This window comes from Corvus kubaryi, unplaced genomic scaffold, assembly GCF_017639235.1.
Source record: "Corvus kubaryi isolate FWS band 111438036 unplaced genomic scaffold, C.kubaryi_AGA036_p1.0 78, whole genome shotgun sequence".
NCBI lineage: Eukaryota > Metazoa > Chordata > Aves > Passeriformes > Corvidae > Corvus > Corvus kubaryi.
This window is the reverse complement of record NW_024582065.1, coordinates 5,670,487-5,695,087: the sequence shown is the minus strand read 5'-3', so window position 1 is coordinate 5,695,087 and position 24,601 is coordinate 5,670,487. Positions and strand designations below refer to the sequence as shown.

The following is a 24,601-nucleotide window of genomic DNA, read 5'->3' as shown; positions in this document are numbered from 1 at the left end:
GATGGGAGATTTAGATTAGATACTAGAAACAAATGTTTCACTGTTCAGGTGGTCAGGCTTTGGAATAGGCTACCCGGGGAGGTGATGGAGTCACCATTGCTGGAGGTGTTTAAGAGGCGTCTGGATGCATCAGGGTGCTGCGGGTTTTAGTGGTTTAGGGGTTACAGTGGCAGTGCTAAATGGACGGTTGGACATGATAGTGTTAAAGGTCGCTTCTAACCATGATGATTCTTTGATTCCTCTCGTCTAACACCCGGAGATACAGCCACAGAGTGCAATATTTAATAACTCCACGGCGCGGCTCTCCCTGCCCCTGCCACCAGCAGCGGGTGCTCGCCCAAGCATGGCGGCGGCCCCTCAGCGCTGTCCCCGCCCGTTCCCGCCCAAACATGGCGCCCGTCCCTCAGCGCCGGCCCCGCCTCCCCCCGCACCCGCGATGGCGGCGGCGGAAGCGGCGCCGAGGGGCGGAAGCGGCGGCAGGACGGCGGGGCCGGGCGGGCAATGAAGCTGCGGCGGGGCGTGCTGCGGGCGGCCCTGGCGCTGGTGCTGCTGCCGCTCCTCACGCCGGCCGGCGCCGTGGAGCCCATCAGCCTGGGACTCGCCATCGCGGGTGCCGCTGCTTCGGCCCTCACCGGCTTCATCTCCTACCCGCGGCTCTACTGCTACTTCAGGGAGTGCTGCCTGTATCGGCGCGACCAGCGCGCCGCCGCCGGTGCGGGACCGGGATGGGCTGAGGGGAGGTGGCGGGAGGGCGCCGGGGCAGCGGCGGCGCCGGGAGCCGGGCAGAGCCCGCGAGGCCTCCCCGTGGGCCGTCGCTCCAGCCCGGCGGGCCCTTTGCCCCCTGCCCGGGGCTGGCGGCCGCCACAGCGGGCGGGGTGACCCCGCGTCCCGCCCGCTCCCCGCCGCTGATAGTGTGGTCTCTCCATGCAGCTCTGCAGGAGACTTTGGACAAGAGGCTGTTCGGGCAGCACTTGGTGAGCAGGGTGGTTGTAAAAGCCGTGAGGGGCTTCTTGAACAACACCAACGCCAAAAAACCTCTCGCGCTTTCCTTGCACGGGTGGACTGGAACAGGCAAAAACTTTGTCAGTAAGATCGTCGCCGAAAGTATTTATAAAAAAGGTCTGCAGAGTAAATATGTCCATCAGTTCGTGGCAACTTTACACTTTCCTCACGCTCACAGCATCAATCTCTACAAGGTAAGAATGAGCTGTGCTGCAATGAGTTACAAATGTCATGGCATGATAAGTGCTACAGACCTAGATGTTATTTTATGCAGTAACGTGTATGCAATGTCAGTTTTGGAATCTTCTGTACAGAACTCTGTAGATCCTAACATCCATCAGGATTGGTTTTCCCGTGAATGTAAAGTTTTTTGCGTGTGTTTTGAGCCTCTCTTTAGGGGAAGAGTGATATGGTTTAATTTTCATTCTGCATTTTGCTTGGAGATGGGACTGACTGACGGATAAACATGATTCCTGGTTAGGTGTTATGTTGGTGGACACTGCAAAAAACCAAAATGTTCATGGCTCTGGGAAACAACCCGGTGACCCCCAGGTTTGTCAGGCACCATGGCAAGCTGTCACTGGCTCTCTGAGGCATCATTGTCTGTTCTGCTGCACACTGAGCAGGTTATTTCGTTTTCTGTGGATCCATTTCCCATCTGTAAAGCAAAATCACAAAATACTCTGCTGCCAGAAAGATACAGATAAATGTGTTTGGAATTGCGTGAGTTCTGTAGGCAGGGAGGTACCATGGAGCAGTAGCTCAGATGTGTTTTATGGGGGTTTTTTTGTTCTTTGTTCACAACACAGTTTGAATGAGTACCACTGTCTTGTAGTACTGCACGTTGATATTCAGTTTGTGTATGTTACAAACGGGAACAGGATGGTCTACAAACCTGATTTCTAAATGGAGGAAATAGACATTTCCTCTTTTACAACTTATTTCCCCCCTTCTTTTAACTGAGCCGTTTTTAAATAAAATGATGCTTTTCTGCATTTGTTTTGAGGTGAATACACTTGGGAAATTTGCTGCCCAAGGCAGTAGGAGGAAGTATTGCTGCTTATCCCCAATACACCTCTGAGCAGAGTAAATAAAAAAGTGATGAATCATTGAAAATAGTCGGAACAGTTATTTCTCATTCATCTACCAGCACATCAACCCTTTTTCCCTCAATTAATGCATTATTGATCTTGAATGTAATGCTGAAAAATGGAATGCTTAAATGAGAGAATCTTTCAATGCAATAAAGCCTTAGCCTTTCTGGACAACAGTGTTTTATGAAGGACTTGTAATCGTCTTCATTTAACTTGTGATTGATTAAAACACAGAGAATTACATTTTGTTTCCGCTTCTGCCAGTGACTGCAGGTGCAATTTCTCACTGCTGCTGCCAGGTAGCAAATTTAATATTGTTTATATTAAGGATATTTGGACCAAAGTGCTGCCAAAAGTCATCATCTGGCTTGTCAGAACTTAGCTTTGTGTGGCTATTCATGGTGGGACCCATTTTTTGTCCTACTGTGCACTTTCATTTTTGTTTTTTACAGGAATATCTAAGAGAATTCCTGCTTGTCCCATCCTACCTCTTGGTGTCTTAAGATTTTTCAGAACCAGCACGAGATTTTGTTGAGGTTTCACTTACCGTTTTTAACCATGTTTTAGTCAAGAAGGCAAAGCTATTAAAATGACAGCACTGAAATAACTCCTTCAGGACAAGGTTCCATAAACAGAAAGTGCTATTTTTTCTGTCTTTTCAACACAAACTCTTTCAGCATCTTTCATTTTTATGGCACTCAGGACCAGTTGCAGTCGTGGATTCGGGGAAATGTGAGCATCTGTCCCCGGTCAATCTTTATATTTGATGAAATGGATAAAATGCATGCAGGGCTCATTGACTCAATCAAGCCCTTCCTGGACTACTATGAGCTGCTGGATGGGGTGTCCTACAGACAAGCCATCTTCATCTTCCTCAGGTAAGCAGTGGCTTCTCAGGTTTGCTGTTCTGTACACTCCATGCTTTTACTTCATAACTACAACTTTTAAAATTATCCCCAGCTACAATCTCTGTTTCTCTTTACTTAGCAATGCAGGAGCTGAAAAGATAACAGAGGTGGCACTAGATTTCTGGAGAAATGGGAGGACAAGGGAAGATATCCAGCTCACAGATATCCAAAATGCACTGTCTGTGTCTGTCTTCAACAACAAAAATAGTGAGTAAAACTGGGATTGCTTTTGAGGTGGTGAAAGTTACACAAAAAGGATGGGCTGCATTTAGCTGCATTTTTACAAGCTGTGGTTTCTTCTTGATGTGGCCTCCAGTTTTTGGCTTGTGAGGAGCAAAAATGCAGTTTTGGGCCCTGCAGTTAGCTCCCAGGATGAGTGAAGATTAAGGAGCTCTGTGTGCACCTTGGCCACCAGCCTGTTTGCTGCCTGTTGGACTGCATGTGTTGGGGGAAGTGCTTCATAGGTTTCCTCACACATGACTTCTGGTGAAAAGGGGTTTTAACATAATTAAGCTCTAAATTTAGCATTGGAAGCAAACTCACTGTACTTCTGAAAAAGTTTAGATGTAAGCTCCAAAAAAAGGAATAAGAAAACTTGTCTGGGAGAGCTGATATGAGAAAATCTGTCCCTCTCTAGGTGAGAGAGGGAAAGCTATGAGACCAGCACCTGGAGAGCAAGAGGCTCAAGCACAGTCAAAATTCATTCATTCAGCTTAAAGGACCACATTTATGTGTCTGTCCAAAACTGTGCACAAAGTAACATGAGAAGGGGCATGTATTGACTTGTGCATTATAGACCTCAAAAATCCCAGGTGAATTCTTAGCTGTGATCTGCCCCTTGCTCCATTCAACCTGTGGTAGTGTTTACCTAGAGACATACTAACAAACCCTTTCCCTTTGCAGGTGGATTTTGGCACAGCACCTTGATTGATAGAAACCTCATCGACTACTTTATTCCTTTCCTGCCTCTGGAATACAAACATGTGAAAATGTGTGTCAGGGTTGAGATTGAGTCACGTGGCTACACTGTGGATGAAGACATTGTGAGCAGGATAGCTGAAGAGATGACCTACTTCCCCAGAGAGGAGAGAATTTACTCAGATAAAGGATGTAAAACTGTGGATGCAAAGCTGGATTATTATTATGACTTCTAATGCTTTATTGCTGCAGCCTGCAAAGAAGCAAATTTAACTTAATCACAAAGTGGAGGACCTGAGACATTTCATTTTTAAGTACTTTTAAAGAAAGGAACACTCTGTTGTAACTGGTGTGTAAATAAGCAGCAGTGCCTCTGCATTTTTATTTTGTCACCAGTCATGGCTCCCAAGTGCTTCAGCCTTGTGCTGTGAAGGTAAGAAGGAACTGCTTTGGGAATTCCTGGATCTGGCAGGGCTCAAGACTCTTTGAATCATGTGTCAATCATTGGAACCCTTTGGCAGACTCTTGACAGGTATAGAAGGACTGAGACTATGACTTGATTTTAATTCGATTTTGCTCTTTTGTGGATGATCTCTAGACAATATTGAGAATTTTAATCAAAGTTCCTGTGTCTCTGAAAGCCTTCATTGGTCCTGTGTGGGAATATGCATTAAAAATAGAATATGTGTCTTTTTGCCTTCAACAGCTTGGGCCCAGTAAAGACAAGGGGGGATTCTGGAATTAAAAAATCTGGGCTCTTCTATCCAACATCACACAGTGCCATTGTCTTTTTCAAAACAGAGGTATAATTTGGTCTCCTACACGTCAAACAAATATTACAAAACTCTTTGTTGTGAATAGTGTTCAGAGAGCAGACTTAATATTACAAGGAAGTGAGTTAAAATCCTTAAGTGCCACACTGGTGTAGTTAGTTCCTATTTTTGGTTAGTTTTTATGTATAAAGGTGCCCACAGCAGGCTCTCCCAGAAGTGATCTCAGGAGGGAGAATTGTGCTCTGGGAGTGGTGAGTCAGCTTCATGGAATGGCTGCAACGTCGTGGGAAAGGTGTGCAGATTAAATTTTACACCATGGAAATTGAAAAGAGGTTTCTCTTCTTCACTTACATGTTGAATTCAGAGGTCAGCTTGCAGGGGTTTCCCTTTTTCATCTTCTCACCATACTGTGTGCTTCTGAGGCAGGGATGGAGGCAGATCTAAAGGCATTTGGAGAAAAAATCACTTACAAAATGTGTCCACTGAAGTTACTGCGAAGGGTGTCAGACTTGTTTCTGAATGTGAGCACTGCAGAGGCTTTTTTCATTCCAGTTGCTGTTCAAAATAAACTTTTCTCATCAGAAATGTATTTCTTAGCTACCTTCTGGTGTTCTTTGCATTCAGCGATTTGATATTAATTTTGCACAAATATACTCCATGTTGAGGAACAGCACACTGCATTCCTGGCTGTTCAAGCTGTGCTGGAGTACAGGTATCTCCCTTCTGGAGTTCAAAGGGCAGAGATAGTAGGAGATGTGACTCTGCTATCTGGTGAAACAAATCAAGCTTGGAGTGGAAACTGCACTTCTGGAGCATTTATACTAATTAGAGTCGTGTGGTTTTTGTAGAGGCAGACTTCCTAGATGTATGTGTGCTCAATAAGGATGAACTTGTTTTGTAGAGACCAGTTAAAACCCCTGCTGCTCATCTCCTCCTCCCATTGTGCTACCACTGCCTGAACACTGCAGGCTCTATTTGAAGCCACCCACGTTTTCTCTGCTAGGGGAAAAAAAAAAAGGGCCAGTGAGGCTCCAACTGTCCAATAGCTCTGAAGGTGTGTGATATGCAAATTATCAATCCTAGAATTTGTCAGCAAATGAGTGCATGGAACTCAGGTATTTATCTGTTTCTTTGACTTCCTGATTATGGCAAATAACTGGCTAATGGAAAAAACCAGGTGTAATAATGATAAACTTGTACTGCTGTCTGCTACCTTCTCCTCAAGAGAATCAGTACAACCAAGCAGTCTTGTTGCTTTTCCAGAACTATCTTCATTCTGCTTTGTGTGCCAGTGCAGCATCATTACAAGCATTTGACATACACTGTTAGCCAGTATTTCGTTGTATCACAGCCCTGAATGGCCCAGGGTAGATGGAAGCTTCCCCTGGAGAGTAAGAATGATGTGGAAAGGGTGGAGGCTGCCTCTGTTTAATCTCTCTTCTGTTCTGCAGACTTGGCCAGCAGTTTCATCTGGGTAAAATACATCCCTGAGCCTGAAATCACTCCCAGATTTGATCATTCTGATCCTGTTGTTATTCCTCCCCTGTATGGTTTCTAAGGTCCTCGCTCTTTCTTGCTGTGACTGGGTAACTTTGGCCATTATTCTGTTTAATAGGCCATTTAAGACTGGATCAGACAACTTAAAGGAAAATGTCATGGGGGAAAAGGTCTGCTGCCCAGAGAAACAGTCCATTGGCCAGGTGAGAAGAGCTGAGCAGTCCCAAGAGTGAATTCTGCTCTTACCAGAGTCCAGTACAAGCAGCAGCTGCTTTAGTTCAACTTTCTGCAGGGAGTGTTCTGAGATCTCACACTGTGCTTATAAAATCAGAGGCCATGGTTTAAATACACTGAAATAGGAAGTGCTGCTGTCCTGCCAGCCAGAGGCAGCCTGGCCCCAGAGCCCGGTGTGCCCAGGGAGGGAGAAACAGCTCAGCTGTCCCGTGAGTGGTGAAATCCAAGTGAACAGCAGAGCCTGTGCTTCCCAGGCAGCTCCCTGACAATTCCAGGTGCATCCTTAGAGTACAACATGTGGTTCACAAGTGACCCTTCAGTGAGGTGTGAGCTGCTGCCAACAGCTGCCCCACACTTATAAAGGAAGTGTAACAGAAATGTGCAATGCAGCTGGTTGCAAACTGCATAAACTAGTACTTTGCTATAGCTGAAAATGATTAACCAAGAGAGAAGTAGTAACTTAGGATTTATTCCAACTGCAGTACAGTAGTATTTAATGTTTTGAAATAGCACAAATATTTTCTTTTTGGAGTAAGTGAAACTGGATGCAACATATACAACTATGAATAAATCAGGTAGTAGGCAAAACATCACACTGAAAAGTGACAGTCCAATGTCCCAAGGTTAATGGCTTGCTAGTGTTTGGCTCTGGAGATTGCATCAGTGTGAACAGTTGGCCAACATTTTACAAACTCCAGTGGGGCTGTAAAAGGCAATCAACACTTTTAATTTAGAGCTTAACATGAGCACTAAATTCGCTGTTGTAATTTGAATTAACATAATTGTAATGAGACCCGTAATTCAGCATCACCTCTTAAAGGAAGTTTAAGAACAATTGAGGGACTAGATGATGCAGCACAAAAACAGCTTCATCCCTTGTACCAATTTAAAATCATAGTACAATCAACAAAGTGAAAGGCACTTCTGTCTTGCATTACAACATTCAATACACAAGTAATGGGAGACTAAGAGTTAAAGCTTGCAACAGTGGTTAAACCCCAGCTGCCCCACTGGCTGAAGGTTAAATCGATCTTTCCCAGCTTCTTAACTCATCACTCACCCTTTCACACAGGCATTCTTTAATGTTAAAAGCTATTATAAAATATCCTTAACTAATGAGGTATAGCATTGTTTATTTATGCTTACACTTCAGCATAAAAATACACTATTAAAAATAATTTCTTCCATCCACGTGTCTTCCAAGCAAGGTGAGAGTAGCATTATCCACACCTTGACCATTAGGAGCAGCAAGGAGGTACTAAGGACCTTACAGACGTCAGGTCCAGGAGCCCACACACAGATTAACCTGACAAACTGCAAGTCAAAACCTCCTGAGAGATTTTTCTGGTTAAGTACAGAAGACTGGCCTAGTATGTTGTAACAAATCCCTCAGATGTGTCCCTCAGTTTAGGAAGACCTGGAGTCACAAATTTACTTAGCCCCTTCAAAGAATATAAAGTTTAACAATTTCTTTTTCCCCAAAGAAACATGGGGCAAGCTCTTAACTTCCTCTTCCCCCGCCCTCTCTTTATTATTTAGTAACAGATTTCTAGAAGCTCGTTGTGACTTTCCATATTGTTGTACCAGGAGATGTAGGATGATGCCCAGCTGAAGCACAGGAAGATTTCTACCATGTCATCTTCTTACTGCAATGCACCAAGGAGTTCATCCCTGCAGACATGATCATAGTTCAGAACACAGCACACATCCCTCCATTTCACTATGAACGTGAACAGGACTCTCTACATGGAAGGGAATATGACTACCTGGAAAAACTCCTCTGTTTTCCTTTGCTCCAGTCTAGTTTATGTGGAAAGAGGAATTAAGTACTTAATAATCCCAGCACTTGGAAGAATAAAGCAGGAGAGGCTGTATGCAGTGCTATGTGTCACACTAGAAATTCTCCATAGATTAAAAGAAAACTAAAGGAGGCAACATTTGGATTTCAGAGACGAACAGTGCTTCAAAGCCAGGCTGGATGGGACTATGAGTGACCTGATTCAGTGGAAAGTGTCCCTGCCTATGGTAGAGGGTGGCACTAGATGATCTCTAAGTTCCCAATTCTATGTTAAGTTAAAAAAAAAACCAGCAAAACCAAACACACAAAAAAGCTACCAAGCCCATACAGCTCACTGGTATTTTCACCATAATCCCTGCAACAGTAAAAAAGTGTAAGTGCAAATACACAGATTTCCAAAAGCTCTGAAAGTGCTTTGGAGACTCAAAGGGGAAATCAACCCCTGGCTTTAGTATCTCTCATCACAAGGTCTTCGTGAATATCCAACTTGGCCTGTACAGTCTTGCAGCCTTTATCAGAGTAGATCTTCTGTTCCTTGGGGAAGTAGGTCATCTCTTCAGCCACTGCCTGAACAATGTTCTCATCCACAGCATAGCCACGGGCTGTCATTTCGGCCCTGACACACATCTTCACATGCTTTTGCTCCAGGGGCAGGAAAGGGACAAAGTAGTCAATAAGGTACCTGTCAATGATGCTGCTGTGCCACAGCCCACCTGGATAGATTGGGGGTGAAAAAAAAAAATCGTAAGAAGAAGTTTCTCTAAACTTGATCCTGCATATGACAGGATACACAGGCCAGGCTGAATTCACAAAGCAGTTTGTCTCAGCCACTGAGGAATGAATTTCCCATTTTTGGGGCAAAGTGACTTACTATTCTTGTTGTTGAAGACTCCTACAGAGAGCAAGCGCTCCAGATCTTTCAGCTGAATATCTTCCCTGCGCTTTCCACTTAGCCAGAAGTCAAGAGCTGCTTTGTTAATTAAATCACCACCTGCATTGCTGATCATAAAAGAAAAATGTACAGTGGTGAAATACAGACACAACTGAACCGGAATTTCTTTTGCAGCCACTTACACATACTGCTAATCTCCTTGATATCAAACAAATCAGCAAAAAGAATCCTGTAAGCCAAAATTTAGGGGAAGTCTCCAGTTGTTTAAGTAGCCATCAGTGTGTGGTGGGTTGCCCCCAGCCAGCAGCCAAGCATCTACACAGCCACTTGCTTACTCCCTTCTGCCTCAGTGGGATGGAAGGAGAAAATAGGAAGAGCAAAAGTCTGAAGACTTGTGGGTCAAGATAACGGTAGTTCAATAGGAGAAAAAAGAGGGGGGGAAAAAAAAACCAAGGAGGACTAAGGAAATCACTCACCACCTCCACAGTCAGACCAATGCCCAGGAGAATGCTGAAGAACCATCACCTTAAAGCTGCAACCCCACTTTTTTCTCCACCCCTGTTTTTATTGCTGAACATGACATGCCACAGCATTAAATATCCCGCTGGGCAGTTCAGGTCAGCTGTCCCAGCTGTGTCCCCTCCCATCCTCCTGCCCACCCCAGCCTACTGTGGGAAAAAGCCTTGAGGCTTTGCAAGCATCATCCAGAAACGAGCAAAACATTGGTGCGTTATCAACACTCCCATGGCCACAAATCCAAAACAGCACCAAACCAGCTGCTCTGAAGATAGTTAACTTCATGCCAGCAAGGTCCAGTACTTAGTGCACCCATCCCAAAATGTGAATTCTCTTATGTCCTGTGCTCTGGGCCAGATTCATGAGCTCAGCACACTGCAGTGGCCATACACAGCATCAGACCTGTTTCACTACAGCCACAGGTACAAGCTCAGAGTGTTCTGCACTATCTTTGCACAGAGAATCTCCCCTCCAGAGCATTTTCTTTTCCTGTTCTTTGAATGAGGTTCCCCAAGAAAAATCATTATCATAATAAATAAACATTCAGTATCTCAAAATGACAGAAATTGGTGCCACAGACCTGAGGAAGATGAAGATGGCTTTTCTGTAGGACACCCCATCAACCTCCTCGTAATAGTCTAAGAAGGGCTTGATGGCATCAATGATACCTGGATGCATTTTGTCCATCTCATCAAAAATGAAGACAGAGGAGGGACAGGCACTGACATTGCCTCGAATCCAGTTCTGCAGCTGTTCCTGGAACAAGAGGTTGAAAGCCACTGAAAAACAAGGTCTTTACCAAATGTACTGCAAGGTTCTTGTATGTGACAGATTCTGGGACACACTGTCAAATCTCAGTATTCCACACTCACTGGCTGGTGAATGAAAGAGGAAAAAAACAAGCAAAGGGAATCACCCAACACATGCAGACCAATGTCCAGCCAGAGCTAGAGCAACAACCATCTTGCAAATCAATGCCCCCCCAATTTTTCCTTCTTCAACCCCCGTTTCTACGGCTTAGCATGACAGCATGTGGTATGGAATATCCTTTTGGCCAATGGCAGTCAGCTGTCCAGGCTGTGTCCCCTCCCCATCTCTTGTCCACCCCAGCCTGCTCGATATGAGTGGGAAAAACCAGCAAGCTTTGAAGCTGTGCAAGCGCTGTTGTGTTACAGCCAAAACACCACTGTGTTCTCAACATTATCAACACTGTTTCAGCCATAAATGCAAAACACGGGCCCGCGGGGGCTATGGAGAAGGTTCCTTCCATCCCGGACCGCCAGGATAATGCAGCTGGAACGACAAACTCTCCTTGCAGCGAGCACGGGAATCAGCAGATGGCATCAGTGAGAGGACAGCGCTAGGAAATGGAAACTATCTCGGGTTTGATTTCTCGGCTTTTTGGTGCCTTCTACTTTATGCACGAACTTCCCCTTCCATCTCTCCTAAGCATCAACTTTGGAATACCCAGCTGCACACCCCCAGCTGTCAGCAACATTAATCAGAATATTCTGATTTGGAAGGGACCCACAAGGATCATCGAGTCCAACTTTAAAGTGAATGGCCCATACACGGATCGAACTCACAACCTTGGGCATCATCAGCATCATGTTCTGATCAACTGAGCTCATCCCAGTGGGAACCTGGGGGAGATGTGCAGGACAACCCCCCTGCTGGGGGACCGCCTGGGGGTAACCGGGTCACCTCGCGTCCCTCCTCACCTTGTAGAGCTTGACCTGGTCCTGGTGGGGGAAGTGCAGGGTGGCCAGGAAGAGATGGACGAACTTGCTGCGCAGGCCAGCGGGGTGAACCTGCTCCGCCAGGATCTGGCTGAGGAAGTTCTTGCCAGTACCGGCCCAGCCGTGCAGCGACAGGATCAGCGGCTTCTTGGGGCTGGGGTTGTTGCTGAAGCCCATCACCGCCTTCAGCACCACGTCCTTGGCCAGGTGCTGCCCGAAGAGCCTGTTGTCCAGCTGCGCCTTCAGCGCTGCGGGGAGAGGGACAGCTCAGCACCGCCGGTCACCGCGCACGCCCCGGGGCGCGCTGCCCAGTGACCGGTCGAGCTCGGGGGCAGCCCGGCCGCCCCCCGCCCCCGCCGTACCGGTGGCGTTGAGGCGCTGCCCGGCGCGGGGGCAGCACTCCACATAGCTGCAGTAGAACCTGGGGTGGGACAAGTAGCCAGTGAGCGCCGAGGCCACGCCGATGGCCAGGCCCACGCTGAGCGGCTCCAGCGCCGCCAGCCCGGGCAGCAGCACCCACAGCAGCGGCACCGAGCGCGCCATGGCGGCCCCGCGCTCCCGCCCCGCGCCCACCGCGCCTGCGCGGCCGCGCGACCCCGCCCCGTGAGGGGCCGCCGCCGCCGCCATCTTTGTGCCGGGCAAAGGGACGGGCAGGGCCGAGATCCCGAATCCCGGGATGGGGAGGATGGAAGGGACCGACCGCAGCGCGTCATCTGGTTACCAATCCGCCGGGTGAATTAAACCCTCCAGTACCGGCGTTTTAGTGTCAGCGAGGAAGGCGTTACTTTATTCTGGCCAGGCCGACCAAACTGCAGCCTCCGCACAGACGCAAGTTTTTTTCACTTATTTGTACCTTTTTAACAAGCAAAGAAATTATTGCTCATCGGTTCTAAACTACATAATTTTCTTTCATTAATTACTATTCTACCCTCTACTGGTTATTGATTTCTATCTTCTCATGCTAATGAGTCCATCATTTTAGTCTTTTTTGTATCTTTTTCCTCTGGTAGGGATTTTACAATGCAGAAACTGAGTCTTTACTGGTCTCCGACTAAATGGTTTCTACAAAATTTCCTTGTGGTCCATAATTTCTATATTCCAGGCGTTCAACCAAACAATACATATTTCTCTCTCAGGCTTTGTTCATTGCGGCACATCAGAGTTAGTTTATCAAAATGTAAAGTTTCAGTAATTTTCCCAAGCTGTGTTCCCTGCCTGTTGACTCGCGTCGTTGGCACCACCGAGAAGAGCCTGATCCACCCTCTTGGCACCCCTGCTTTAGATATTTATACACATTGATGTGGCCTATCAATAGCATTTGCTGCCCCGATGGTGCCATAAACCAGTACAGCCGCCCATTTCTGCCCATTTAAACCAAGAAACCAGCAAGGAAAATGCTCCAGTACTGCTCGGAGAAGCAGAATACACAACTTCTTGTGGGATAAGGAATATTAGGTTAGTGCAGCCTCTGCCTAGTAGAGCCAGCGTAGGTGGTAACCCTTATTTTCCACAATCCCACCAAAGGATGCTTTCACCACCCCGGGAAGGAACACCAGCTTGTCCCCATGTGCCCTTGCCACTGCCTTACCTCTGAAGTTCACAGTGTTATTCTTTTTGCAGCACTCTTGGAAGCGGCACTCGAACCAGGAGCCGGACGAGAAAAGATGCCAAGCTATAGCAGCACTTCCCACAGCGACTGAAACTGTGAGAGGGTCAAAAGCCGGCGTCGGAGTGGGCACAAGAACAAAGATTACAGCAGCCTTTAGGAGCTTCATGGTGGCAGCTGAGCGCCAGCCTGGCTCAGCAGGAAAAGAAACCAAAACAGAAACTGCAGAAAAACTTCCTGGAGTGTGGAGCCTGGGGCTGCTGAAGAGGCTGGAAGCCAAGTCTCCCGTAAGCTGGAGGTGTTAATGAGTTAACAGACTTAGCGCATTGCTCCAGGAGAACTGAAAGCGTTTTGAACAGAGCAGTGCATAGGCAGAGTGAGAATTTCACTACAACAATCCCATCTCTGATGGGAGGAGGACTGGAACCTCTCTGCATCTTAACCAAGGTGCTAATTGGGCTGGTGATTAACGGAGAAGACAGAGATGCTTGTTTTAGGCTTAATTGCGAGTGGTTGTGCACACAACATCACACAGCCCGAGGATTTCCGTAGCAGTGCCTGGGGCTCTGCAATTCGCAGCACTGAACGTGTCAGAAAGCTGCTGTATTAAAACCAAGTTCATTTTTTTTTGTCCTGACAACTTCACTGTCTCCCTACCACCCAGAAGGTGTGTTTGCAAAGCAGGCCAGACACCGAAAAAAGGTTTATTTTCTCCGCACATTTTTTTTTTCATGAAAAAACTGTGAAACGCACTTTTCAGTAATTCCCATTATGTGTTTAAAATATCATTAGAAAAACACGGAGCAGCGTTATATATATTTAGTATTCAAAATACCTGCTCAAGGTCTGATGACTGTCTTGACAAGAGCGCCCAGTGCTGCCGACTGCCGAGCAGCCAGGAAGTGCCGTTGTTCCCTGTTTTGAGAGAACCCAGGCTGCCAGCTGCCATCGAGCCTTGAGGTGTGCACAGCTTAGACTCTTGGCTCCTCATTCCAAGGCTGGAATGGATTTCATTCCTGGGTTTGCCCAGGTGTCCTCCAAGGGTGGGCTGCTAATCACCGAAGGAGCTGCTTTTCCAGGGCTTTCCAGCTGCCATCTCCACTTGGACACCCAGAGGCTGCAGAGAGTCCAGAGGAGGGAACTGGCAGTGGGATATGCAAGATTCCACGTCGCCTGGGCTCTCTCCAAGCTCTCTTGGAGACAAATAAGTTTTATAAAGGTTGTTTAATGCCGCCGAAAATGCTGGGAATTCTTCAGTCACCTCTTTCCTCTGCACCGACTCCCTCTGCATCTGTCCGTGGTGAACACTAGATGGGGCGTCAGACACAGGGTTTGGTCCAGAATTTACGTGGGAGAACAGTTTTTGCAGAACTGAGAACTGAGTCCTGATTGAGAAAAACAGAGGAATGTGGACTCCCATCTGCAGAGCTGACAACTTGTGTTGTGAAACGTGATTTCTTGGGATACACAACAACCCGGCCCGCGGTTGCTGAGGGATCACAGAGAGCCAGAGCCATGAGGGTCATTTCAGCAAAACAGCTGTCCTACAAAGGAAGGTGAAGAGTTTGGATAAAGAAATGAGGCCGTTTAGCTGGGATCTGCAGATTCTCGTCTGTCCACCTGAATTAAAGTGTGAGCAGGTTGCCTTGCTCACCTCTCAGGCTTCAGCAGGTATTTCACCATTCCCCTGTAGAATCAGTGTGGTCCAATAAACACAGACATGGACTGTCACCCCCGAATCTCTCTGGGATAAAGAGTAGTGCCACGTTGTGTCTTGCAAAGGGTGAATCAGTTTAATGGTAGAGTATTTTCTGACTGATGTGTGAAGGGGGTGAGATGTCCTGAGCAAACTTTTCGTTGTGCTCTTTTGTGTTTTCACAAGGTCTCACCAGCCTGGAAGGGACTGCATCTCCCAAAACACAGATGGGAAATGCAAAGCAGTATGCTAGAAACAGCACAGAGAAGGAGAATTACCTCAACTCTGAAAAAAGAAGGGGTAGCACGAGACACATCTATAGATCTTCTCCTTTCCATGTGGGAGGGAGGTGGCATATATTTCCTATACAACAATAGGACGTATGCTGCATAACAGGTACCAGATGGGTGTTTAAATAATCTTCAGCTGCTGCATGTCATGCTGTTATCTCATTATCCGTTACAAGTTAAATGGGTTCAAGCTGGGCCTGGACATGGATGAGATGTCTAATAGTGGTGGTGAGGTTACATTGATGGCAATTTCCTTGAACAGCAGTCTGGAAGCTCCAAGTGGAGCACAGACCCTGCAACACACAGTCCACAGTGCAGTGTTTTGTGCCTGTTGTGTTGAGCATATTGTTCTTTCACCTCAACACCCTCCTGTGCCCTAGGCATAGAACTGGCATCCTGTCATGCATTGACATTGCCCTCCTGACCAGTTCGGGGGGTTGGGTGGTTGGCCAGCAGTGTGTCATCTTGAACCAGCTGCTACAAGCCCAAAGTACTGAAAATCTGCGGCAGAGAAGAACTTTGGAAAGGCATTCAGTGTGCAGCAGGCTTGGGGTGTCTGATTTGGGGTGTTGATCAGCAGCGGAAGTGGTGTGAGAAGCAGAGGGTGTGGAAAAGGAAAGGACATGGCAGAGAGTACAGGAAGAAGAGTGGTAGGAATCTGGGGATCAGTGGTATGAGCTGGAGGATATAGGGTGTTTGCAGTGGGTAATTTGGGGTGCTAAAGCTGTTGCGGTAGAGGAGGCAATGGAGATGGGGCATCTGTGTTGCAAAGTGAGAGATAAGGGATGCAGAGATGGAGTACTCAAGGCCAGGGGTGAGGAGAGGGAAAAGTCTCAGATGAGATTTTTGCCTGGCCTGACCCTGCTTCTGGCATGTCAGAATTTCCTGCCACCTGCAGTTTGACTGGTTTAAAGTCAGCATTTTCAGGACTTTGGGCTGGCTTGCTTTGAGCTTTGAGCTCTGTGGCAGAGAGCTCAGAGAATCTGGGATGTGGCTGGTTAGCAGGGCTCTCTCATCACAAGGCAGACCTCCCAGATGGCTGGTGAACCAAGGAAAATGTCTCCAGCCCAGGGACAGGGTGCTGGGAATCGGGGCTGCAGCCCCATCTTCAGTTCATGGAGTGCAAGAGTTTTCCAGGTAAGAACTGCAGGATCTATGAATCAATGCTTTTCCCAGAAAAAGTCTGTATTTTTGTTGGAGGATGTATAAGGTCCTCAATATTTCCAAGTGCTTTGTGAAAGAGGTTTGGAAATGTGCTGTTTTACATGAGGTGCTAGGCTGGCAAGAGGTTCTTGCTAAAGGTTTCTAACTGGAGAAGAAGAGCTGGGAGGCTCATTTTTCCCTACATTCATTTCTACATAATCTCTCCCTGCCTTCTGACTCTGGCTAGACTCTCTCTAATGGTCTGAGTTTTTCTGAGAGGATTTTGCTTTATTTTTACCCTTTTCCTACCCCCCCGTATGTGTGGTTTTGCTTTGGTTTTTTTTTCCATGCTTTAATTTCAGCATCATCTTCCAAGTGCTGGTTATCCTAAACATAGAGATGAGGCAGTGACAGGAAAGGGCTGCCACTCTGACGTACATTGGGATCTTTAAAGAGTGGGATAGTGGTGGGCTTTATCCAAATACAGAGCCTGGCTAAGCTCTGAGGACTACACTAATGCTGTGGAAAGGCTCTGACTCATGGAATGTGTTCCTTGACCTTTATGTAATGTGACAGGAGCAATAACACAAAACACCAAAATCTACATTAATGTTGAGCAGACATTGTCTAATCCTAGAAACACCCAGGGAGTCAAGAGCCTGTCATCCTTCTCTTGCAGGTAGGAAAACTGAGGTTTGCAGATGATGAAAGTTTTTTTTTAACACGGTAGTTCATAGCAAAGGGTTTAACAATTCTGTTTTGTCACTGAAATATTTACTCAAGAGCTTGAGTCGTGATTAAATTTGGACAGCCTTCAAAATCCTTGTCTGGGGTACAAAATCACAGAGTCCCTTGGGTCAGTGTGTGGTACTGTGCTGTGTGAAGAGGGACAGTCCAAGAGGGAAAGATATGGATGAGCTTGGGATCTGAGTGAAATAGAACATTATATACTTGTGCAATAATTCTGCCCTTGGGAAAGAATTCCTTTGATCATGTCTGAACCCTTATGAAATTCTGAGGTTACCGAGAGGGTTGGATTTTGTTCTAGTTACTGTCTCTGAAAAATTCCATTGAGACGTTCTTCCCTACAACAAGAAAAAAGTGTTTGCTCTCTGGAAGCCCAATCTCAAAGCCCTTTTCCCTGAGCCTAGGCTGCAGTCAGAGAGCAGAGTCTCACTGTGCTGTCCCAGCAGGGTGAACAACCAGCCCTGAGGACCTACCAGAGTTTGGATGCTGAGGTGCTCCAGACCAGAGCTTTCCCTGGTCTTCACTGTCCCAGCTCCTCCCCAGAGCAGCTGCGACCGAGCAAGGGTTGTCAATGCTGCCGGTGCCCTTTGGCCGTGGTGAACACTGACAGCTCTGCAGAGGGAGAAAAATGTGATTTTTAATCTGATGCCAAGTGGTTTGCAGCAGGTGGAGCTACACAGGTCGTAGGTAGGGATGGGAGTGAGAGGCAGGGGAGGGAACGTGCTTAAGCCGTGCTCAATGTGTGGGTGAGGGAAGCTGCAGTCTCACATTCCTTGCCTACCGTGGGAACTTGCTGGAAATGTAATATTTTATAGATAAGCACAAGGTGACAATGCTGGCAGGACACTGCTCTTTATGGAGTGAGTCCTGGTGCTGGAACATGTTTGATTTTTCACACATATCAACTCCATCAAGCAATGATGGATGGAGATGGCCTTTCTCACAACAAGCACAAGGAATTATTTAAGTGTCTGGCAGCCAAAATGGCTCTGTTCCCCTGCAGGCCACTGTGTCTTCCAGAGGCAGAAGGGATGAAGGGAGGCAGCCCTTTGGCTTTGGATGGAATCAGAAGTTTATGTTCATATGAACAGGAGTTGCCAGGACTGCCACAGTGGCAGGCTTTAAAGAGAAGAATTTTTAAATCTGTACTTGGGTGATCTTAACAGGTGTCCATTTCTCAAATGGACTTTGATGTCCTGGACACGCTCCAGTCTCATATTTTGGTGCCAGGAATAAAAAAGTTAAGGAATAGCTTGGAGAAAATTGCTGTTAAGAGTTTAATTACCGGTTAACTACTGTTAACTACCAGTACTGTGAGACACTGGGGTTCAGGTGGGTGTTTTATGGGCTGCTTTGGGTGTCTGCTGATGCAGGCCAAGAGGACACAGCAGCTCAGGGTCTGGTTCACCCTCCCTGGAATTGTTCGAAAGTCATGTGAATGTGGCACTTGGGGAAGTGGTTTAGTGGTGAACACAGGCGGTTAAGGGTTGGATTTGATGATCCTAGAGGTCTTTTCCAACCTGAATGTTCTATGATTCCACGATAATGGCACCACCTAAAGCCAGGTGCGGATAAGCAGCAGCCTCCCCTGGACCATGCAAATCCACCTGGGCTGGCAGCTGAGAGAGGCAGCCTCAGGGCAGGAACTCAGGTAAGCAAAGCAGGGTGTGGACGGTGCTTTACCATTCACCAGCCTTGCCTTTTCACCCCTCCTGCCGAGCTGGCTCTGCTCCAACCTCATGGCCTCCGGGCTCTGATTTCAAGGCCTGTGTCATGCAAGATCGAGATGAATAATGTATTAAATGGTAGTGATGGACCCAGTGGATGGGCTATCGATGCTGGCAGTTAGGCTCTGTTTTGACTTGTAAACTAAACATTCCTGGCGCAGACATCCTCTGTGGTTTAGTGATTAGATCTGGGAACTTCGTTTGGGGTCAAATCAAGGTACTCTCACCCAGCTCCAGAAACACTGGCTTAGTCACATCATCTGTTCCTAATCCTCCACTTGTCTCTCCATGACATGAACAAGAGGGGAAAGACATCCCATGAAAAGATGATAATGATGATTATTATCATCATAATCTTTATTATCATCACCATAATCATCTCAATTCAGATTTTGTTTCATTATGGAACTTATTGTCCAAGGATGCAGTTTAGTTTGAATGGTGTGGACAGTGAACTTGGCATGTAAATATCAAACATTTCCATAATTTATGACAACACCTCCACAAGAAAGAGAATTAAACCTTGTGCTGTAGGTCCTCGTAAGATGGGAAAACCGTGAGAGTTAAACTTCACCTGCCTTGATCCTGCCTTTGGTTTTTACCTTTGGTTTTAAAATTGAGCCCAGAATTTGAAATTGGAGAGTGTTTGGCTTGGCTCCAAGAGTTTCTGGTTTTGTTCTCCAGGCTGGCTTGGAGTGGAGTAGGTCTCGTGTGAGCTTGTCTGCCTGTGTAGCAATAGTTCTCACTGAAAGAACAAGGAATAATAGGGAAACTTTAACCCATATTCTATCTTAAATAGAATTCTGTTGTAAGTAATAATTTAGGGATAAAAATGGTGTGAAAGAGATGAAACTTCAGCTGGATGAAATAAGAAAACCCTATGCTCACATGGTATGGGAGGAATCCTACAGGAAGAGTAGGGCATGAGTAATGCTGTGCCCTCGCTCCCGTCGTGGGCTCTGATGTGGTGAGTGGCTTGTATCTCATCCAAAGCACACAAAGTGGTGGCATTACTAAGCAGACAGCCCCATCCAATGATTTTGGACCCTTAGGTGAAAGAGGATTTAAAAGGTTTTGGGTTGGACCAGAATCAGAGGCTGTGTTTAGCTTGGGGTTTAGCAAAGCTAACACCCTGCTCTTACGCACAGCTCCCGTGGAAGAGCCATAAACACAGGTCACCAAAATTAGTCTTGCAAGGCCACTATTTTGACTGGCGCCTCTGCTATCCCTGCTCTGTCTTCAGTTCATGCCTGAGTAAAGACCTCTGCCTGTTTAATCAGCTCCAGCAGTTGACACTGAGGACCAAGTAGGTCTATCAGGAGAAAGTGACTATTTGTTGCTATAATAGCTTCCCCATTTGTTCAGAGAGGCTGGGTCTGGACCCCTTGGAGTGCTGGGAAGGTTATGGAGCAAGGCTGCTAATTCCCAGCTGGTTTCAGGGCCAAGGAAGAGCAGCAGACAGTGTGCCAGCCAAGGCCAAAGGGCAGCACAGGCTCCTGGTGTGCTGGAGAGCCTCAGAGGGGATCAGTAACCAGAGAACAGCAGGCACCAGCAGTGAGGTCTCCTGAGCAAGGAGGGATTTGGTGGTTACTGTGGAGACCACAGTGAGGCTTCCTGGAAATTCCACCAGGTCCGTCTTTCTCTGTGGTTTGGACATCAGAATGTCATTGCAGGGAAGCCTAAGGACCTGTTAATTTATGCCTCAGATCTTTCTCTGAATGACCTGTAAAGTAGAATTTCCATACAGATTCCTCAATGTTAAATAAAGGATGGAGGGTCAGGAAGGGATCTAAACTGTTAGGTTCTTTTTCCAGGAGATATTTTATCTAACAAGAAGAAAAATGAACTCTGCTAAAATAAAAGGTTGCCTGCAGGACTCCAGTTTCCAGCTATTGTTAAAATGTGTGGTTGAGAGATGGGAACCCTGTGGCCAACAGGGAGCTGGAACAAGTTGAAAACAGGAGAATGGATGTGCTCTGCAAAGAGCAATGTTAGGTCCATGCTAACAGCTCAGCAAAAGAGGAGATTGGTTGGAGGATACAGAGAGGCCCCGAAGGAACAGGGATGAGCAGCCAGATCTAATGCTTGATAGCTGTGAAGTGTCCCAGGGCTGTCTTCTATATAACATCGCTGGAATTCCTTCAGTTTGGGAGTAGCCCCTCCAGAGTACTAAATAACTTGGTGTGGAGTCATCCTAGACCCCTCAGTGAGGACTTGTGGCATTTAAAAGAAAAATGAGCTTTTAGGAGGTTGAAGGATGTTTGAAGTGCAAGGGGTGAAGGAGTTGGCAGTCATGTGCCGGTCACCTGCTTGCTTCAGCATTGGAGGGAAATATGAAAGTATGACTGGGATAATCAAAAGCATGGAGAAACCTCCTTTGAAGAGAGATGAAAGCGAATGGGACTGTAGTAAAGCTGAGTAAGAGGTGCTTTCACAGACATGTTTCAAAGGAGGAGAATGCTGGGCAAAGCTGAGCAAGAACTGCTGTTCTTAATTCCCCTGTGTGTCTGTCTATGACATGAACAAGAGGGGAAGGAGATCCCATAAAATATTATTTTTTTTTAAATTATCATCATAATCTTAATTTAAATTGTGTTTCATTATGGAACTTTATTGTTTAAATTGTATTTCATTATGGAACTTGATTGTCTCAAGAAGTAATTTAATTTTAACAGTTTGGATGGTGATTTGACGCATGTAATTATCAAACATTACCTTCATGTATGACAACAAATTTACAAGAAAGAGAATTAAACCTTGTGATTCAGCGCTTAAGTTAATCTCTGACTTCTGAAGATTGGATGAATCAGGGTGAACGGCACCAGAGAGCCTCAATCCATTGCTCTCCCACAGGGGCATGTCCTACCTTGAAACTACAGTGTGTCCCACAACTGGTACAACCCTGCAAGGGCCTCACTCATGGTGATGAGCAGCAGCTTCTTCCACCACTGAACATTCACACCAACTTCTCCCACTGCAATAATGCACTGCAGCACAGCTCCCTGCCCCTTCCTGATGTCCAACTCTCCTTGTGGACAGCTCTAGCCCCACTAATGCAGCATCCCATAGCCTCCTGTCCCTACAGCCTTTCCACAGCTGGGATCCAGCTTCTCTCCTGATAATGAGGGAACACTTCTTGTTCAGTTTTGCCTGAGTCGGTGGCACTATTAACAGAAACGTGCTGTGCTAGAGAGATGCATTCTGCTGCTTTGTAAATAAATGCAGAAAGCACGTACTCCCCTGTGGAGGGCTTCAGGGTTGCATAAACACAGGGTGGAGCAGGTTCCTGGGAACATCGTGGACATGAGGATGTAGGCTGTAAATCAGGAGAGTAATCGACACATGGGACCTGGGCAGGTTCCTGGAGTCCTGCCAATGGGTCATTCAGGCAGAGAAGAAAACTTAGGATGGTTAGTCCAAGCATCACTGCCTACAGAGTACAGTGGAGAGGTTTTTCTATTTCTTTGCATCATTCAACCCAAATTCTGCTCTGGATAAAGTCAGTGTCATGCAGCCTGGGTCATGTTGTGTCAGTGCTCCCACTGCTGTGAGCAAGAGGCCAGCTGAGACAACAGCCCAATAAAAAGCTTCCAGGCAAGAGGGCTGTAAATAACACAGCTAAATTGCTCCCTTCTTTCCAGGCTGACTGTGGGGAGGGTGTTTTCAGCATTGCTAGTGAGGGGTTTTATTAACATCAGAATTGAGACCCAGACCACCTTTCAGCCTAAAAGCAAGCCCAAAAGATATGTTGTTCGTGACTCAGTGCAGGGAAAAGGGAAAGTTTTAGGATGTGTCTGGAACAATGACACAATGATAACTCATAAAACCACAATTGCCCAGCAGCTCTGACTTCTGCCTGAGTCAGGTCTTGTGGAAGGAGGCCCTGGTCTGCTCCAGGAAGCCCAATTGCTCTCCAGGACATTGCAAAGTGATACCATTTATGAGATCAGTATGTGTGATAAAGAGATTTAGATAACATGACATATACAGGAAGGTGGAAGGAAATGCTGCTGTTTAATTTAGGGGTGATGGAGGGGACCAAGGGAACTTGGAGGTTTAAAAATAAACTCTGTGTTTTGGAAAGCTTTGTGGTGGGTGGAGCTCTATGGCAAAGCCATGAACAAAGGCTCTCCTTGGAGTTGGTTTCACCAGAATGGTGTAGCCACTCTCAGGTCAGGGACAGGCAAGGATGTGCTGACCCTCTTGTCCTATGAGAACTTGAAAATGCCTCTCTGTTGAAAATACAGCTTAAAATGGACAAGCTCTGCAGCCAGTTCTTCCTGAGTTGCAAGGCAGGGTTAACAGCCCAGGAAATAGGAGGTTTGTTTTCTACTTTTCACCTCGAAGCTGCTCATTGCTGTTGAATGTCAGGTCTCCATAAAACTGGAATCAGGGACCACACTTCCTCTCCCAGCCCTGTTAGTCAGCCAGGGCTCTTAATGCTGTGATTCCCATGCCCTGATTCCCATTTCTCCATATCACAGCATGTGGAGACAGGACCATGCAGCATCCTTTACCTTTGCTCTTGTTTAAGAGCACCCCACCAGGGAATCTGCATCTACACTGTAGTTTTGCAAATGCTTGAAGTCTAGGAACTGTTCCCAAATTCTGAAATTTTTGGCAGCAATTTGTTCCTCTTCTCTCTCAGTCTGGCGGGGAAACTCCCTCATTTTGGGCAGTAACATAAGTGGTTTTTGCCTGTTGTTTACAGCTGATGGGATCTGGTTTTTGGGAAGCAATACACATCACGAGTTGCTGTGCTGTGGCTGAGTGAGACAGATGTGGCCTCCCCCTACCCCAAGCCCTGATTCTCATCTCTCACCTTTACCTGGTGGCAGCAGTGGCAGGTGCGGCTCTGCCTAAAGCCAGCTCTTAGCCAGCTGGGACAGAGGGAGAGAGCAGCAGAGAGGAGAAATAACTTCCCTCAGCCCCCCCTCCCAGCAGGGTTTCATCTCTGAAGGCACAGAGCAGCATAGCCAAGGAATTCTTTCCTCTAAGAGAAAGCCCAGGCATGAATCCATGTGAGGCTCAGAATAAGAGAAAATAATCTACTTCCCACACACTCACAGCCTGATGGCCTCTCTTCTAGCGTGTCACAGCAGCAGAGGACACAGTGACTCCTCTGCAGCCAGGGTGAGTATGACAGTTTGGGGCAGGAGAGTGGTTGGGAGCAGGGCAGCAGCCTGGGAGCAGGCAGGAAAGGATGGTGGATGGAGCTGCAGGGAAAAGGCAGGAGGACGTGCCACTGCCTCTCACTTGGACCTGAGCCTGTTCCCCGGGACTGGCTGAGGAACAGCAGCTTCCTCTGCTCTGCCTAAGAGCCACTACACCCCTGCCCCTTCTCTGGGCCTCTCTTGATGGCTTTTTCCTGCTGCAGGCATCTGCTCTTCTGAGTGTGAAGGACAATTTGGGAGAGTCTGATTGTACATTCCTCATGCCTGAGGTGTCTCAGATAGCTGCAGCCAGTACTGTCACTTTAAAATGCAAACCAGACAAAATCTGCCTGAGTTTGCCAAAGGCTGAAGCATCCCAGTTGTTTCCTGAGATGCTGTGTTGGTTTTGCTTGGTCTGGTTTTTGGTAGCGAGGGGGGCCACAGAGGTGGCTTCTGTGAGAAGCTGCTAGAAACTTCCACCATGTCTGGCAGAGACAATCCCTGATGGCTCTGAAGATGGACATGCTGCTGGCCAAGGCTGGGCCAATTAGAGAGGATGGTAACGCCTTTGCGATAACATATTTGAGAAGAAAATCAAAACAAAGTGAGGGACAGTTTTTTTCTAGCTAGAGAAGAGGAGGAGGTGAGAACATGTGAGGGAAACAACATGGAGACGCCAAGGTCAGTGAAGAAGGAGGAGGAGGAGGAGGTGCTCCAGGCACCAGAGCCGAGATTCCTCTGCAGGCTGTGGTGAGACCATGGTGAAGCAGCTGTGCCCCTGCAGCCCCTGGGGATCCCTGGGGGATGCAGAGATCCATCCACAGCCCCTGGGGATCCACGGGGGATGCAGAGATCCACCCGCAGCCCC

The 24,601-nt window shown here is 47.0% G+C and overlaps 3 protein-coding genes and 1 long non-coding RNA gene across 6 annotated transcripts in view; 2 read left to right on the top strand and 2 right to left on the bottom strand.

Moving 5' to 3' along the window:
- LOC121676076 lies at positions 1-20,807 on the bottom strand. The gene is made up of 3 exons (XR_006020357.1): positions 20,795-20,807; positions 2,475-2,478; positions 1-120 (listed from the first exon to the last, which is right to left on the bottom strand). It is a non-coding gene; the product is annotated as an uncharacterized LOC121676076 (long non-coding RNA).
- On the top strand, positions 470-5,284 carry LOC121676074 (torsin-1A-like). The gene is made up of 5 exons (XM_042052045.1): positions 470-712; positions 931-1,196; positions 2,799-2,974; positions 3,084-3,211; positions 3,908-5,284. Exons 1-5 carry the CDS (start codon positions 502-504, stop codon positions 4,156-4,158), a joined length of 1,032 nt encoding a protein of 343 aa, XP_041907979.1. The 5' UTR covers positions 470-501; the 3' UTR covers positions 4,159-5,284.
- Positions 6,876-13,189, bottom strand: TOR1B (torsin family 1 member B). 2 transcript variants are annotated; one of them, XM_042052041.1, is made up of 5 exons: positions 12,960-13,189; positions 11,354-11,619; positions 10,213-10,388; positions 9,096-9,223; positions 6,876-8,937 (listed from the first exon to the last, which is right to left on the bottom strand). In XM_042052041.1, the coding sequence occupies exons 1-5, from the start codon at positions 13,144-13,146 to the stop codon at positions 8,660-8,662; spliced, it is 1,035 nt and encodes a 344-aa protein (XP_041907975.1). In that variant the 5' UTR covers positions 13,147-13,189; the 3' UTR covers positions 6,876-8,659. The 2 variants fall into 2 exon arrangements, with proteins under 2 accessions (XP_041907975.1, XP_041907976.1); XM_042052042.1 differs by lacking the exon at positions 12,960-13,189 and adding an exon at positions 11,734-11,933.
- PTGES (prostaglandin E synthase) overlaps positions 13,731-24,601 on the top strand; it is a 31,766-nt gene continuing 20,895 nt past the window's right edge. The window contains exon 1 of one of the 2 annotated variants that reach the window (XM_042052049.1): positions 13,731-14,648. The gene's annotated coding sequence lies outside the window, so the exon portion shown is untranslated. Of the gene's footprint in view, positions 14,649-14,692; positions 16,101-24,601 lie in introns of those variants that run through there. The other variant, XM_042052048.1, reaches the window with a different exon arrangement.

Coding starts and splice junctions, on each gene's coding strand:
- LOC121676074 (XM_042052045.1), top strand. CDS start 502: ATGAAGCTGCGGCGGGGCGTGCTGCGGGCGGCCCTGGCGCTGGTGCTG. Junction 713..930: donor CGACCAGCGCGCCGCCGCCG/GTGCGGGACCGG, acceptor CTCTCCATGCAG/CTCTGCAGGAGACTTTGGAC. Junction 3,212..3,907: donor TGTCTTCAACAACAAAAATA/GTGAGTAAAACT, acceptor TTCCCTTTGCAG/GTGGATTTTGGCACAGCACC.
- TOR1B (XM_042052041.1), bottom strand. CDS start 13,146: ATGAAGCTCCTAAAGGCTGCTGTAATCTTTGTTCTTGTGCCCACTCCG. Junction 10,389..11,353: donor ACCAGGTCAAGCTCTACAAG/GTGAGGAGGGAC, acceptor CTCTTGTTCCAG/GAACAGCTGCAGAACTGGAT. Junction 9,224..10,212: donor GCCATCTTCATCTTCCTCAG/GTCTGTGGCACC, acceptor TTTTATGATCAG/CAATGCAGGTGGTGATTTAA.